General features: G+C 44.3%; 1 protein-coding gene across 1 annotated transcript; it reads right to left on the reverse strand.

The window, feature by feature from the left end:
* Window positions 1-207: 207 nt before the first annotated feature.
* zdhhc8a (zDHHC palmitoyltransferase 8a) lies at window positions 208-17,819 on the reverse strand (the record flags this gene model as incomplete). The annotated part of the gene is made up of 10 exons (XM_080835383.1): window positions 208-1,290; window positions 1,398-1,519; window positions 1,803-1,911; window positions 2,115-2,244; window positions 2,382-2,473; window positions 2,596-2,698; window positions 3,691-3,863; window positions 5,697-5,854; window positions 6,180-6,301; window positions 17,716-17,819. 10 exons carry the CDS (start codon window positions 17,817-17,819, stop codon window positions 208-210), a joined length of 2,196 nt encoding a protein of 731 aa, XP_080691509.1.
* Between the last annotated feature and the right edge of the window lie 250 nt (window positions 17,820-18,069).

The raw sequence follows: 18,069 nt of genomic DNA on the forward strand, positions 1-18,069 counted from the left end.
GTAGAATTAAGTACAATATTAGGGTATTCGAAGAGTAGAGATTTTAAAGCTTTAGATCTCTTAAATTCTCTCACGTATCCTCTGAGGAGCTGTTCAGGGGAGGGCCTACGTATACTCTTCATTGAGACTCTACATGTACTCTCCATGAGAACCACCAGTTCTGATACCTTTATTCAGGAGTATAGAGGAGTGTAATAGATGTCAAAGTCAACTGTCAATCCGCTGTAGTCCTTTTGGGGGGGGCTCGTCTCTGGTTTCAGTGTTGGATATGAAGGAGAGGCCTCGGGGGGTGGCATAGGAGGTCGGGGAGCAGGGCATGGCGGAGGGCGACTCCTGGAGGTGGCATTCTATGGAGTGGTACGCCGGGGAGAGCGAGCGGCCCTGTGTGGTGATGCCACCCGGAGGGTGCGACTGGAGTGGCGAGCTGGAGGTTCTGGGCGCCCGTGAGAGGGAGGAGGTGGACGAGCAGGAGTTGCGAGGTGTGCGCGAGAGCGAGGAAGTGGACGAGCACGAGATGCGAGGGGCGCGGGACAGCGAGGACGTGGACGAGCAGGACAGGCCCACGCGGCTGCCGTAGCCATACGCGGCGCTGCTCATGAGGAACTCACGCGAGCCGTACGCCGGCGGAGTAGGCCCTCGCGAGGGCGGCCCGCGGAACCCCTCCGGCGGGAGGCTGCGCCGGCTCGGGGTGTCGTAAACCCCAGTATCGGGCGCGTATACCAGCGCAGCAGGGCTGTGCCGCTGCATGAGCTTATCCCTCTCCTCCACCTCGCGGCGCTCCTGGATGGACGCCATGATGGCCTTGGACAGGTTGTCGTAGCGCACAGGCGAGGGTTCGCGAGGCTGGGGCGACTGGCGGGTCATGGCCATGAAGACGGGGCTGCGCGTGTGCGGAGAGTGGCGCTGGGGCTCGGCCCCGCGGGACAGGCCCAGACCCCCGGAGTCCAGGGGGAAGTAGGGCGCCTGGTAGCCCAGCAGAGGGAGCCCTCGCTGGGACCCATTCTCCCCGGGGCCCAGGAGGCTGTCGTAAGAGAGGCTGCTGCCACGACTGGTGAGCGCGCTCGGGGAGAGGCGCAGACTCTGGGAGGCAAGACCCGTGGATGTCAGCGCCTCTGATGTCTGGGAGGAGAGAGGAGGGCGGTCTCTGTAGCGATGGGCGTGCCTTAGGCTGAGCGACCGAGAGTTTAGCGTGAGTGAGTTCAGGGGCATAGTGCTGGACGGGAATCCCAGGTTAGGGTCAGAAGAAAAGTCCTGGGTGTGTGCGCCATTCTGCACCATCGACTCCATTATCTAAGAGGAGGGAGAAGGAGAGGGAGAGGATGGAGAAACAGAGAATGTAAAACCTGTACAAAACAAATAATAAGGTCACCAAGCAAGTAGCAGGTGGGTACTCTTACCTGACGAACCTCTTCCCTGGAGGAAAGGGGACCTAGCTTGGAGAGGGGGTCCAGTGAGGGGCGGAGTGTCCCCCCTGCTGCCTGCATAGATGGGAAGGAGGATCTGCTATACAACATGCTCTCTGAAAAGAAAAAAAAAAACCCTCAATAATCAAATGTGTAATATACATTGAGAATGCCTGCTGAAAATGAATAAATACAGCACATATAAACACATATTTTACATACATATATACTATATAGTATATACAATTCATTAATACACTTTGCCATGAGTGTTACTGCACTAACTGCATGCAGCTATTTCCTGTACAATCAAGTTCACTAAGTGTAAGGTTCACTGAACTGTATATTCAAACATAATTGGATGCAATTATCTTTGCATGATCCCTTCGATCCACCTACCTTCTAAGGCGGCCAAGTGGTTCCTCAGGAGGACGGGGTCGGGTTTAGGTGGCAGAGGAGGCGGGGTGCTCAGCCGCTTGCTGTCTGGCTCATCCACTCCCTCCGCAGCCTGGAGCGTGTGAGAATGAAGAGATCACAACATGTCAGGCTAACAGTATGAATGTGTTCCTTCTCTGGCATGAGAAGAAGGTGGGTAGGACGGGTAGAGGTGTCTTGCAGCTTGTATCTGTAGCCTACAAGACATTTTCAATCTTTGCTTTTCAAAAAGAAATAATAAAAAGAATACCGTATACAATAAGCATAGAAGGATACCTTATTTGGAATGATATTAGTTTGAACTCCATTGTCCCTAATTTTCACGGGAGTTTCCCTGTCATTTTCCGGTCTCTTGAAAGGAGGCTGGATTTTAATAGGAGTCTTCTTCCTCCGCTTCCCTATGTACCTACAGACAAATCAAGAAGAATACAAGCAAATTAAAATATGACTGAAATGTTGAGAGCTTATTTCACACTTTCTAGAAACTACATGGTTCAAACACTACACAATGGAATTCCAAAAGCGTCTGCAGCCTTACGCTACCTCGGGCTCAGAGGACTGCACATGACAGACTTCACGTTGCCAAAGCAACCTTTTGTAAAAGGGTTCACTCCCTCCTGGAACTTCCCCGTCACCTGCAGAGAGGAGGCAGAGGCATGCTAACGAGTTAACATCTGTGTCTGTGTCGAACGTTATTTCCGTGGTGCAGAGTGCGTCGCCGGTTCTGTTAGAGTGACCTGCGCAGCAGTAGTCTCACCTGCTCGTTTGTTGTCCGACCTCTGGCTACCAGGACCAGGTGGAAGATGGCCAGCCCAAGGACTGGCAGAAAGAAGAGGCCAGAGATGCTCATAACAACAACGCTTAAGAGTATTGTCAAGGAACTTTACTTTGAATATCACAGTTATAACTTAGAATAAAGTGAATTATTAAAATTCTTATAATGATAAAGCAATGTTGTTCAATTAAACTTTTTAACGCAAAAAAAAGCAATTAAACAATGCAATGTTTAAGTGTATTGTCAAGGATCTTTATTTTGAACATCACAATTATTATATTATAATCAAGTTATTATCAAAACAAAAAAAGCAATGTAGTTTAATTAAACTCTTTAACGCAAAAAAAACAATCAATGCAAATGCAATGCTTTGGAATGCTAAAGGACTGCTCCAGCCAAAATATGATTTGGCTCTTATTTTGCCGTAGTTTTGAGTTAATAAACTCAAACACCGGTTTTCAAAAGGGAGCCAAATCATGTATATGTGTATATCTTTCTGTTTCATATTTAAGTATAAAATAAGATAGTGTTCCAATCAACTAATTTCTTTTCAAACGTAGTTTGTTTTGCAGTGCAGTGTTTGCCATACTGTCCCATGCTCCAGGCACTCATTGAATGCTGTATAAGTCAATATATGGTTTCTCTACGTTTACTGAAAATGAGCTGCTGCCACTTAGGTTATGCGTGGCACACTCTAATGGTGTTCACAACTCTCTCGCCTACCATGAACTAAATGTATAGGCTGTGGTGTCAGATGCTTCCCACAGAGAAATCAACTGGCATGGTGAGCAACAGCCGGTTCAACATCTTTATTATTTATCACAGATGTATATCGACTATTGTGATGACGGAACCTTGAACAAAGCAGAACATGTTCAGTCCCCTGGCAGAAAGACTCACTGTACTGTATATCTACCACACACAAGGGGGTTTACAGGCGTACCTCACTGAACTAAAAGGGTATTAAATTGTTTAGATTATCCTTATTGTATTATTGAATTAGGCTACATAATGGATTACATTGTTCAAATTGACACAGTAATCTGGAGGTAGAGGTAGCGCAGTTGTCAAGGATACGTGACGGTAGCCTCCAGAGCCCACAGGTCCTCCAGATGTTCCATCACATAGAGGAGCCCGCCGCTGAAAACGGCCAACATGTGGACACTGAGGGTCAACAGGAAGAGGAAGAAATAACGATAGTTCCTCTTCCCAATGCAGTTGTTGACCCATGGGCAATGGTGGTCAAAATCCTGCAAATATAAATTCATGAGCGGCACATTATCCAGAGTAGCAGAGTGGAGCTTGGGTTAGAGAGAATGGGATGCCTTTATCATTTTTGAGCCGCCTTTAGGATGACACATATATCGTAGTTTTGTGGAGGAAATGATTGGATGAGATTCCCCATGAAGATTAATGGGTTTTGTGTGGTAGTGGGAAAGCATGTCCTTGATGACACGGAGGTCAGTACTTCAGAAAAGGGAGAAAAAGATCAGAGCAAAGGAGATTACCCTGATTAATCTCTCTCTATCTCTCTTTGTATGTACATCTACACCTCTCCATCTCTCTCTCTCTCCATCTCTCTCTCTCTCTTTCTCTTGCTCTCTCTCTCTCTCTCTCTCTCTCTCTTGTTTTGCCTCTTTCTTCTTCTTTATCCCCATCCTCAGAAGTGTTATCCAGATGCTAACGTTCTGTTAGAGGCTGCACGCACACTAGCGGAACAGAGGTCACACACACACATGCAAACACACGCATACAAATACACGCACATACATGCACAAGCATGCACACTGATACTATGTTATGTAAGGTCATATTATGACCATAAAGACATTCATGTACATGCACGCGTACAACACAGCATCTGTGTATCCATTTCTGTGTCACATAGGAGCCTTTTATATAGCCTGTTCAAGGCAGTTATGTTGCACCTTCATTTCCGCCTCGCAGTTCTGTATAAACGGTGTGACCATGGAATTGGGGAAGGGGCGGACTGGCCATCGGGGATACCGGGGAAATCCCCGGTGGGCAGACGAAATTTGGGCCAGTCCAATACCGGCCCACCTCAGGGGCGTAACTATATGGGGTGCAGCAGGTACGATTGCACCTGGGCCCGTGGGTCTTGGGTGCCTGTAGTCGTGGGCCATAGACATATTCATGTCAATCTAAATAGTCTTAAGGCAGAATACGTGCGCGGGGGGAGGGGGCGTGGCGGCGGCGGTTAGTGAAGCACCTTGACAATTTCACAGTTTTATAGGCAGAATATGCTTGGGGCGGTTATAAATACGAAACTAAGTTACGCCACTGCTCCCGGGCCACTTTTTTTCCCCAGTCCGCCCCTGAATGTGGGGTTATTGTTGTTCTGCCTTTAAGCCGGCAGCGGAGGTAGCCACAGAGCTAGATTATCGCCTGGGTAAAAGGGAGAGACAGCATGGCGGGATAAGGTTGTGATGCAGCCTATCAGCTAACCAAAATGAGCCAAGACTTCTGTGTTATTGTACAACTCTGCCTGAGTCTGACCATAGCTAGAAATGTGCACGGCTTGCAAGGTCCTGCAGACACTAGGTCCATTATTGTTTTTGAAACACGTAGGCTAGTTATTTCCGACACGCATGCTATAACACATTCGAGACGACTCGGAATTCGGATATTCTGATGTTAAACATCATGCCCCTGGTTGTTGAACGCTGACATGCTATCTAAAAGCACACACTGGGGAGGCATCTGTTTGGGGAGGCATCTGTTGGCGTGATGAGAGGGTATTCTTAACGCCAGTATGGCAGGATCTCTGTTTAAAAGGGGTTTTACACAAACTTTCCCAATATGACATAAATACCTTTCACATAGAGACCACCCATTACAAACATAAACAAACCATTACAAATAGACACACACACACACACACACACACACTAACCTCAACGCAGTGGTCACACACACACATACACACACACAGACACACACACACACACACTATCCTCTACGCAGTGGTCTCTTACACACACGCACACACACACACACTAACCTCTACGCAGTGGTCACACACACACACACACACAGACACACACAGACACACACACACTAACCTCTACGCAGTGGTCACACACACTGCAGTGGGAGCAGCGTGGGGGCCTGTAGAAGTGGCAGGAGGTGCACCACTTCATGCGCACCTGGATGCCCCTCACCTCCACGTTCTTGTACAGGGGCGCCCGCAGGTCATCATCCTTATCCTCGTCCTCACCGGCTGAAATCACGTGACAAAACTCAGCTAAACATCCTCTCAAACCCAGGGGATAGAGGCACCCAAACTTCAGGTCAGCCCCTCCCCCATAGGATTAGGGTCAACTGTGACTGGGAATTCTACTAATGAGTGAACGTGTTAAACAGCATGCGCTGAGCACATAACCAGCAGGGCTTGTTCTTATTTGGCATCTGGTATGAAAAATCTGTAAATGTCAGAATACTTGACTGTTGTAAAAAAAAAAAAAAATGTCTGTACATCCTGTTTTAAAGTTTTAGTTGAATTATTTTCAATTGTTTTTTTTTTAGTCAACATAATGTTCTCTCACCTCTCGGGAGCACACCAGGGTCCATGAATGTTGCCATGGTGAAGTTGGCCAACACAAAAAAAAACACGACGCCAGCACATATTGGCACTGCCAGACAGATCCTCTCAGCCAACCAAGGACCCCTGTGATGCAAAAAAGTCAATCAACTGGATGAAGCTATAGTAAACTGGTGCTTCATTCATGCTCTGTGTAGTGGCAGCAACACATTCCAGCCATTAGTAACCTAAAGTAAATACAATAATTATTCGACCATAATTAATATTATTATCAATATGATATTATAATTCATTAGATAGCTATAGCTACTGTTACTATTGCTGATTTGCCAATGTTTGAGTGTAGGATTTAGAGAAGTGCTGTCTTCAATAGCATATGTCTGCTATAAAATGTGTGATGGCACTCAGAAGATATAACCCAAGCAAGTCAAGCAAAGATCCTTAAGTTCCCGAGTGAATGCACACATCTAGATAAAAACATCACGCTACAGTCCACCAACAGAGGAGAATCAGAAGGACAGAGTGGGTCAAGGTCCATGGCTCAACAAGCTTGCCCCAACTCTCAACTCCCTTACACACACGCGCGCATGCACGCACGCACGCACGCACGCACGCACGCACGCACGCACTCACGCACGCACACACACACACACACACACATATATATATTTTTACTTGGTTGCTTTAAAGTTTGTATATATATTCCACGAACCTATACATACACTTCTGAGTGGCAGACATTTTTATTTAAAAGCACTCAAAATAATCATAATAATGAGTGAATGCATGTGTTTATGTCTGTGCCGGAGAATTGTTAAATACAGTATATGACTTTGAAAGGTGCTGCCACCCTTTGCTACCGAATGTGCCACAGGACCAGCTTTTTCGAAACAGGATTTATCTCTCATTGACTCAAATCAGGAGCGCAGAGAGCATGACAGCTAATTACACCCCCGAGCGGGGTTGTGGAACGGTCATGTTTTCCACACACACTGACTGATGTCATCCAAAAGGAAGTAGGGGCCCTCACAGATCTTAGCGCACTGACCATGGGGGTCGTGGGGGGGGGTCGTATGGTGAGAGGAGAATCCATCTCAGACCCCCGACTGACTTTGTCTGGACTGATTCTCTTCACACTCCTCCCACTGAGTGGCCACTCAAAAATAGAGAAAGTCTTGAATTATTTTTCTTCAGCTGACGAATTACCAAGAGGGAATGTCTAAGGCCACATTCATAATTTAAAGCTGAAGTCTAGAGTAAGCTCCTGAAACTTTACAGAGGGCCTTCAAAGGTGTCTGTCTTCTTCCACATGCCTAGGGGGGAAAAAACCTGATGAAACAGAATACAGCTTTGGACAGCCTGAATCTCCATGGTTACCAATACCCTCTTCTGAAAACACATCACACACTGATATAATACAGACTTCATTTCATATTTTCACAGAAATCATTAAGTTAGACTCCACACAGCGTCTCTGTTGCTTGTTAATTGATGAAAGTAGAAAAGCTCATCTCGTGTAGGAAGATGTAATTATCATTTCTGCTCTAGAGATGACAAATGAGTCCAATGTGGAAGACATGGAAACGTTCGATTTAGCGAGGGGATTTTTATATCCTAGGAGCGAGATTAAAATGGGGAGGTAATCGCGTTTTCACTGCAGGTCCAAAGGGGGATGCCAGGGTAGATTATTCCCACGTTGTCTGATCAAATGGAAGCATTATTACACATGCATAATAGAACTGAGAGCACAAGTAATTGCAAGGGTAGCTCAGAGCACTGAACAACCATTCCTCACGACAGCACCACTGAACAAACGCAAAGCCAGAGGCCCAGATAAACCCAATATATTACTGATTATACGTAAGTAATCACATCTCTCAAAATAGAAACAAACTGTGTTATCGTAGATTGGGGTTGCAGGGAGAGCAATGCTCCCGAGAGAAACAGATAATGTCTAGGAAATTTCTCATTCTGGTTTTAGGATTTGAGAATGTATGTGGGATAACATGTGGAATCTTGACTGGGATATCAGGGTAAGGGATGTGGGTTTAAGGGTGGTGGTGGTGGTGGTGTGTGTGTGTGTGTGTGTGTGTGTGTGTGTGTGTGTGTGTGTGTGTGTGTGTGTGTGTGTGTGCGTGCGTGCGTGCGTGCGTGCGTGCGTGCGTGCGTGCGTGCGTGCGTGCGTGCGTGCGTGCGTGCGTCTGTGTGTGTGTGTGTGTGTGTGTGTGTGTTGGGGGGGGGGGGGGGGTTCTCAGAGTGACTCTGGTGTGCCGAGAGGGAAAGGGTTGGGGGAGGGGCTCCGTCCTCATATCGGGATGCACCACTCTGTGCCAGCTGCACCTCCTTAATCCTCAGATTACGGACTGTGGATTACAGGCCCGCAGAGGCTGCTTCTCATCAGCAGCTACGCCGAGAGAGAGGAGAAGGGCAGAGGGGAGGAGAGGGGAGAGAGAAGAGAAGGGCAGAGGAGAGGAGAGGGGAGAGAGAGGGGAAGTGCAGAGAAGAGGAGAAGAGAGGGGAGAGAGAGGGGAAGGGCAGAGAAGAGGAGAGGAGAGGGGAGAGTGCATAAAACACGGTTAGCCAGTGCAGCCACCCTCACCACACCGCACCACACCCGCCTAAACACACAGCAGCAGGGGCACATGAGACGACTAATGTCACTTTTCTGTAATCAGGCATCAGACAGCGAGAAGAAAAAACAAGATTGTGTGTGTGTGTATATGTGTGGGTGTGTGTAGAGAAGGGAGGGGCACTTCTGGTGGGGGCAAACAGCTGGCCGTGCAGTAAAACACTGAAACTGCACCAATGACTGCAGCCTGCTGGGGAAGTTTATGCAGCACAGGCCATAGCCACAGCACAGGCCACAGCACAGGCCATACCCACAGAACAGGCCATAGCCACAATACGGGCCATACCCAAAGAACAGGCAATAGCTACAGCACAGACCACAGCACCGGCCATAGCCACAGCACAGGCCATAGCCACAATACGGGCCATACCCAAAGAACAGGCAATAGCTACAGCACAGGCCATAGCCACAGCACAGACCATACTACCCACAGAACAGGCAATAGCTACAGCACATTACTGTGGGGAGAGCAAGAACAATTACAATTTTGGCCCTTTAGAAGGACCAGGACTAAGCTGAACACCATTTCCATCCTGGGAGAAGAGGTGGAGATGGTTGAGGGCTACAGATACCTGGGTGTTGACTGGACAACAGAACCGACAAGAAAAGTAACACTGAGGCTGTCTACAGGAAGGGACAGAGCAGACTCTACTTCTTGACGAAGTGTAGGTCCTTCAATGCGTGCAGTAAGATGTTGCCTGACTTTTGCCATTCTGGTATTGCAAGTGCAAGCTTTTTTTGCAGATCTGTTGGGGCAGCAGCATCAGAGCCAGTGACACTAACAGACTAAACAAGCTGATAAAGAAGGCTGGCTCTGTGCTGGGGATTGTTCTGGAACCCCTAGAGTTGGTTGTTGAGAGAAGAATTGCACAAACTGTTCAACATAATGGCCACTTCACACTTCACATCCCTTGCACAACCTACTGGTCAGACAGCAGAGTGTTTTCAGTCGGAGGCTTCTTCAGCTCCAATGTTATAAGGACTGATACAGGAAGACATGCCTGCCCACCGCAATAACAATAAGGAATGATACAGGAAGACATGCCTGCCCACCGCAATAACAATAAGGAATGATACAGGAAGACATGCCTGCCCACCGCAATAACAATAAGGAATGATACAGGAAGACATGCCTGCCCACCGCAATAACAATAAGGAATGATACAGGAAGACATGCCTGCCCGCCGCAATAACAATAAGGAATGATACAGGAAGACATGCCTGCCCACCGCAATAACAATAAGGAATGACTCCCCGCTGTGCCGGGAGAGGAGACTTATCCTCTGAGTGGATGCATTTAATATGCACAGTTAGAGCTATATATTTTTAGTTTTATTTAATAGCACAATATATACATTATATACACACACACACACACACACACACACACACACACACACACACACCTCATTGTCTGTTTTGTGTAAGTTATACGTGTTTTGTTGATAGTTCTCTGACTGAAGGGTTAATGACCACATTACAACACCAGGAAGGAAATTGTCTGGAAGGCTAGATGATTGTTTTAGTAGAATAAGCCACTATATCCAGTTAGCACACAATGAAACCGCTGATATGAGGCAGACAATAAACCTATGATGATATTCTGTAAGGTCAGTTTAATGGTCATGGCAAACATGATTAGCCAGAAAAAAATGGGGGAAAAAAAATGGTGGCCAAAAAGTGGAACAGGTGGATAGCCTCAGTGTCTTCCCATTTCAGGCTCGTTCTATGCCGGGATGCTTGGCAGAAGCTTAGCAGAGGACTACGACGCTATTCCCTTTAAGAACCCGATTTCTTACCAAAAGAGATTACACTTCCACAAAACCTGACCACCATTGATTTCTGACCATCTGGACAGTAGTGAGAGTTCATTACATCGCAGGGCCACCCAGACAAGCCGTGCTCGCTGATGAAACAGCGGTTGCGAGGGCATATTAAATCTTCCGGCAGAGTAAGCTGCCCTCCAATCTGGAGACTGAACTGAGCACAGCTGAGGACTGTGAGAACGATATTGCATCCCTCCACAGCAGCGGGAGAGAATGTCAATAAGGGATTCATAAAGATGTGTAGAAATGTCGCAATGTCACTGTCAGTGTAACATATATATTAAGTAATATAATACAGAAAATCAATACACCACAACATATTCTGAAAAGAAATGGGAAAGATGGAGTGAATCCAATTAGTTCTTGTGTGAGATTAAATGGCAAATTGTTAGAAAAGTGTGTCTCTGGTGTGTGTAATTTGATAAATGAGCCATGGTGTTTAATAGTTTTTTTTTTATTATTAGCTGCCAACAGCAGGAACATGTGCACTCAGACCTTTGCGACCAACCCATTAGAGACACATTTGATCTGAGGTGGATTCCTCTTTTTTCCATGTTGAATCAATGTCCTTGCTTTCTGCATTTTGATGGTGTCTATTGATTGTACTTGCAGGCCATCTCAGGGGCAGTGTTGTAATTGCCCCGTCATATGAATGAAATGACAATACGATACCTGGGGATGAATTGTATTCAAGCATAAATATTGTACAATATTGTTGTAGATCTTACTGCAACCAACTAACTAAGAGGTACTGTCCTAGGCCTACTATCCTCAGAGACTGCACTGACATCCTTGATATACACTCATATCCTTGACCCATGGCATGTTAGCAGTCTAACTCTTGCAACCTCATCGGATGTTCACTATAATCAATAATCTGGCCACCTGCACTAGTTAAATAGTGTGTACTAGATTGCATAGTATTATGGCGTGAACAGAGCTGCTAAACACTATGAATAATCAGCCAGAGCAAGACAGTCCTGTTTAAGGAAGTAGAGAGTAGACAAGAGACTAACAATGTCCTGTATCCCTACTGTTAAGTGTTACAGTAGTCCCTTTAGTCATTGGTCTTCCTTAGAGTCGTATGCAAAAGTTTAGGCACCCCTCTGAGGCTGCACGATAATTTACTCTGTCTTCACCTAAAAAGATCACAGTGGTATAATATTCATTTTCTAGTTATCTCTGAGTGCTGGGGTGTTTTCCAGAAAAAGATATTTAGTGTGGCAGTATTGAGTCGTGTGAAATTAAATCAAATGTGAAAAATAGGCTCGTTATCCCTTCAATTCCATAGAAAGGTGCATCCAACCATTAGAAAAGGTATTTAAGGTAGCCAATTGCAAGCTGTGCCTCTCCGCTGAACAGTGGCAACATGGGCGCATCAAAACAGCTATCAAATGATCTGAAAACAAAGATTGTTCAGCAGTTTTGTTTAGGGGAAGGCTACAAAAAGTTACCCTGGAGGTTTCAGCTATCAGTTTCCACTATGATGAATTTTATTATGAAATGGGAGGCAACAGGCACAGTTCTTGCTAAGGCCAAAAGTGGCAGGCCGAGAAACATAACAAAGAGGCAAAGGCGAATAATGGTCAGAATGGTCAAGGACAACCCTCAGACCGGCTCCAAAGACCTGCAAGGTCATCTTGCCGCAGATGGTGTCACTGTGCATTGCTCACCAATTCAGCGCACATTGCACAGAGAACAGCTGTATGGGAGAGTGATGCAGAAGAAGCCTTTTCCGCACACACGCCACAAACAGGCTCGCTTGAGGTTTGCCCAAATACATTTGAACAAGCCAGGCTCATTATGGAACAAAGTGCTGTGGAATGATGAGACAAAGATAGATATTTGGTCACAACAAGAGGCGTTAGGCATGGAGGCAAATTAATACAGCATTCCTAGAAAAACACTTGCTGCCCACAGTCAAATTTGGTGGGGGGTCCATCATGCTGTGGGGCTGTGTGGCTAGTACAGGAACTGGAAACGAGTTCAAGGTGATGGTCGCATGGATTCAACTCAGTACCAGCAAATTCTTGACAATAATGTTCAAGAATCTGTAACAAAGCTGAAGTTACGGCGGAGTTGGGTGTTCCAGCAGGACAATAACCCGAAACATTGCTCCAAATCCACTAAGCCATGTATGCAGAGGAACAACTACAATGTTCTGGAATGGCCATCCCAGAACTTGAATATAATTGAAAATCTATGGGATGACTTGAAATGGGCTGTCCATGCTAGGTACCCATCAAACCTTACGGAGCTGGAGCTGTATTGTAAGGAAGAATTGTCCAAAATACCTTCATCCAGAATCCAGACACTCATCAGAGGCTATAAGAAGCGTCTAGAGGCTGTTTTTTTTGCAAAAGGAGGCTCTAGTAAATATTAATTTGATTTTTCTGTTGGGGTGCCCAAATGTATGCACCTGTCTAATTCTGTTATTATACATTTGGCATATTCTCTGTTTATCTAATTAATAATCTAATCTAATTCACTTCTAAAATATCACTGTGTCCATGTGGTATTATATATATGACAAAGAAGTTCCTGATCCAAACGCCCAACAATTTATAAATGAAAGTAATGAAGGTTAACAGGGGTGCCAAAACTTTTGCATACGACTGTAAATGTAGGGATTGTTACTGATTTAATGAACAATGTATTTGAAATACATCACTGACACCAAAGGTGATTATGTCATTATGTTCTCCACATCAGATGTAAATAAGGAGAATTGTATATTGTATAGTGTGATTGTATAAAGATGTATGGTAGATCTGTTTTAATGCTTACTTAAATGTCTTCATGTGAAGATAGCTTGTCTTTTAGAGCCCAATCTAGTTTTCCTTTGGAAGGGCTTTGTCGGACGAATGTACACCCCTAAGGGCAATTATTGCAGATCTGAGACAAATAGGAAGCTGGTGTGTTTAGACTAACTGGAGTTATAATTATCCTCCGACAGAATGCTTCGCCAGCACATCTCCGCCCAAATCCAAGAGGACCTCCACAATTAACCGCTCCGAAGGAAAAGACAGCTCCCTACAACCTGCTGACCGCTGTGAAGTAAATCAATTGAATATGTTTAATAATAATTCAACCTCTGCATGTTGGGTCTTGTCTTTCACTTCTTTTAACAGTCATTCACAGTCCTATCTGAGGCAATCATTTTCCATTTACCGGTAAGGAGATTTCTATAAACGTTAATACGTCCAGTTCTGGGTTTCCAGGATCCTTATTTTGTCAGATAGCGAAGCAGCACTAAGCAGCTATAAATGAACCATATGAGGCAGTAAAGTTCTAAGCCTGGTCTCAGTCATCTACATGAACAGTCCTAAACATGTGTATGGGCCATTCTACCGAATTCGTGTAATATGCAGTCCCTCAACAATAAAAACTATTTACAAAACAATTAGGTATCTAGGCATAGCTATTTAATTAGAACATGTTATGGTCTATATAAACCCAATGCATTACATGAGATAGTGATAAGCTAAATGTATACAAAATCATCATGTATAGGGTACTTTCTATTGGGAAGTAGCTGTCCCCAACCTTGACATCTAAATTTCAATGCCTTTAAATAACACTTTTAATTTTTTTTAGATTTTTTTCAATTATTTAATTTCAAAGATCTTTATTATTGGGTTGAAACAGAACTTGGAATATTTAGAATTATTGTGGGTTTAATTTTTAAATCAATTTACTATACTCAAAAAATCATGTCCCTAGTTTTCATGTCACTACCGAAACACAAGAGTTTTAGTCCATTGGCTGAGCCTGTGTTTTAGCCACGACTCTGCATTTTTGACCATGCAGTGACACTGCATCTCTGTCCCACATGGTTGAATGGTAAGTAGCTAAATCCCATAGTTTTTATATAAATGTGTTCCAAAGTCTGAAAATCGTCGTGTAACCTTAAGAATTGTCACTACCGAAACGCATGTTTTCTTCAATTAAGTAAACCTTTTGGGGTTTCATGGAAAATCTTATGTTTGTATGTGTGTTCACCTCTTCAAAGATGTGTTTGAAAGCCATGTGCTTGCTAGAATTCTTTATTTATGCTTAAAGTTAGCAAGAATTGTCACTACCGAAACAGTCACTACCGAAACATATGGTAGTGACCAGATGATTTGGGTAGTGACAAAATGAAATGGTAAGTAGTTCAATCCCATAATTTTTAAATAAATGTGTTGTGTGGACTAAAGGGCGGCCCAGAGCACCTTTTGGATGATTTTGGGAGAAAAATGAACATCCATCCAACAGTGCAGTCACTACCGAAACAGTGCAGTCACTACCGAAACAAATAAATTGAACTTGAAAATTTGGTAAAAAATTCATTTCTATGGATTTCATTGTGAAAACCTTCAAGAAATATTTGTAAAAATACACTTTAGAAAAGGGAAGGAAACACAATCTGAACAGGTCAATAATAATACTTTTTTACTATAGTAAATGTGATGTTTCGGTAGTGACAATTTTTGGAAGAGGAAAAACATTCCGACACATTCTGAAAATACAATATAAAACTTGACTGTTCTTTTACTAGATATGTGTACTTTAGATATGGTACAATATACATACGGACAAATTTTTGGGAATAAACCATAAAAAAATTCAAAATATATCCGACATGACTTTGCATCAATTCGGTAGAATGGCCCGTATACACCAACAAATGACTACGTGTTTGAGAATCATGGGATGTATTTCACTCAGTATCTTATTGGGTGTTCCATTTATCCTCATGTTAAAGCAGGGTTTCAACCTAAAGCCATATAGATATGTAAGCTTAGCCATCTAAACCAGACCTATGAACCTTGCCTGGGATTCACAGCCCCCCACAAACTAATGATTTATTGCTTGGCTGTCCAGATTCCACACTGTCCAGCTCCCAGCCACATGCCCTAAATATTCTCCTAATCATGTTTGTAGTACAGCCGGTGTACTTGTGTATATTGTTGCCTGCATTAATAATGTTGAGCTTCAGTGATATTATGGTGTCAAGTTATTTCTACTCGTCACAGGACAGAGAGTACGGAAATAGGTATGACCTCCACCTGCCCAGAAACAAAAGATATTTCTTAAAGGTTACAGCATGACTTTAAGTCAACTTAGTAAACTATTTGAGGGCTGAAGTACAACAGTGAAGGCATCTTCTCTGTACAGTCGCAGAAACCATAGAGATTGAGTAGGATCGTAGGACTCCAAGGTAAAGAGCACTTTACCATTTGGCATGGATTTCGACAGATCTCCATTTCACATTTGCACAACGACAGAAAGGATCACCTCGAGGCTCCCAGAGGGTGCATAATCACATCATGTGAACTTATTACCTGCGGTTAGGAAGATTAGTTTGGCATTCCACACCATGCTATCAACTAAATACTTTCTTTCTAGGTAATCCACATAAAAACAGCCACAAGACAAGGAGACACTTGACTGTGCTGTTGCTGCAGGCACAGGGTAAAACACCATAGGCATGGTATGAGATCCATGTCATTCCTGTAGAGGGCCATAGCTCGAAGATTGTGAGCGTCCGAGGTGAGCATCTTACTGAACTGTGCGGTATAAACCTCACTACACCTTCAAAAATGCAAAAAGCCATCCAACATCAATGCTTGAGGTCACAGGCCCGAGCCCAGTGTGGGACTATAAACTATGTAAGATAAGTATGCATCCACTACATATAATAATTTACCAGGTGCATACTCTTCATGTTTTAAAGTATTGATAGATAAACAGCTGCATAAAAAACATCCAATGAAATTGAAAGCAGAACTTGTTAAAACTCAATTGATCATATTTATCACAATTTACTTCAACAGTTTGTTGAAAAGATGCTTTTAGCTACCGTGAGATTGTGTGTTCTAGTATGAGGTTAACATAATGACTCCCTTTAAGGGCTGGTGTACCTTCATCCTTTAACACCCAGTATGAGCACAGCAACCCCCTGACCAGTGTGAGAATTAAGAGTACCATTAACCAATTCATTCAGGGATTAAGGGTGGGCTAAACTACAATTTCTTTAACGGTCTACCAGATGTGGAGGGCACAGCAAAACCACCACAAACCGCAGCATGCAGAAGGTCCATCAGCGGTTATTCCCAAGGGTAGCTTCTAAGACTGATAGCCCCCTTCTCCATTCCAGATGGGGAATCAGAAGGCATTGAAAATCCTAATCCACAGCCACCCATCTGCTGAATGGGACCTATGCGGAGCTGGCCACAATGTACAGAGGAGGGAAACTGGGACAGTGGTGGTCATGGAAATGAGAGGTCACTGGGTTAAGAGCACGGCTGCAGCTGTAGGCTGTCGCTCACACATGGAGCCTAGCCACCCAAATAAAGCTACATAATTGTTTGTATCCCTTACAGTTCAATTTCAATGGAACTTAATGAAACAGTTATGATTAGCCATGAATAACCGGAAGGAGTTGAAAGAGAATTAAATGTCACTTTCCAGTTTGGTAATTGAATATTAACCCATGCAGTCACTTCAAATTCAGTTGTGATCGTTACACATTGATCGGGTGAATTGAACAGGCAGGAACTAAGGAGAGCCACCTCATCAGCATACAACAGTCCCGACAGGAGACAGCTGTACATGGCAGGAACACCAATCCCCCGCCTCACGCTGATCATGTCCTAGTTGTATTAAACCCCTCGTTTCAGGGGCGACCTGACTACTTGGGAATAGCTGATACATTAAGAGCCTGTGCAACACAGTAGGCGAAATGTGGGCAGACATGGGATTACTTTAAATGCTGAAAGATGCTGTCATCATTATCCAGATGTATACAATGGTTAGAAGAGAGAAGAGTTTGTATTTTCAATGTGTTAAGGTTGTATATAAAGGTTTAATAATAAAAACGTCTAACATAGCCTGTTCTAACAGGTTCAATGGCAATTTACAACATGAACATTTAAAGTAAGCTACGTTTTGAAAGAGACATAATGTACCGGTCGAGTGAAGACCTAATGACAGATGTAGATTGTGAGTGTGAGGTAGTACAACCCGTGTAGCTTAATTTAAGACTACAATGAGGTAGTAGCTCTCCAGACGCAGGCAAAGAAAGAAACTGCAAAACTTACGTGAACACAAAAAATAAAGTTGAGGATCCCACCAGAAGACACGCAGCAGTAGCCACGGGTATGTAGGCGCTGGGTTTATACCTTTCTCCGGCGCAAGCGGGCATTCTGAAGTTACCATTACTTCATCATTTATCCCTGCATACACATCGTGTTAGTGAGTACTTTCAAATGTTCCCCGATTCGACCATATGTTTCCAAGTGTTCACATATCCAAATAGATCCAATGTACTTTCTTTTACGACAAGTGTATTCCAGAAAGCCTGTGACATTTCACTTCAGCGATGTGTGACCACACCACTGGGTTGTAGGGAGGAGCCTTCATTCAAATTAGCCATGATTTAATGACGCGGTTCC

This window comes from Sprattus sprattus (genome assembly GCF_963457725.1).
Source record: "Sprattus sprattus genome assembly, chromosome: 3".
NCBI classification, from domain to species: Eukaryota; Metazoa; Chordata; class Actinopteri; order Clupeiformes; family Clupeidae; genus Sprattus; species Sprattus sprattus.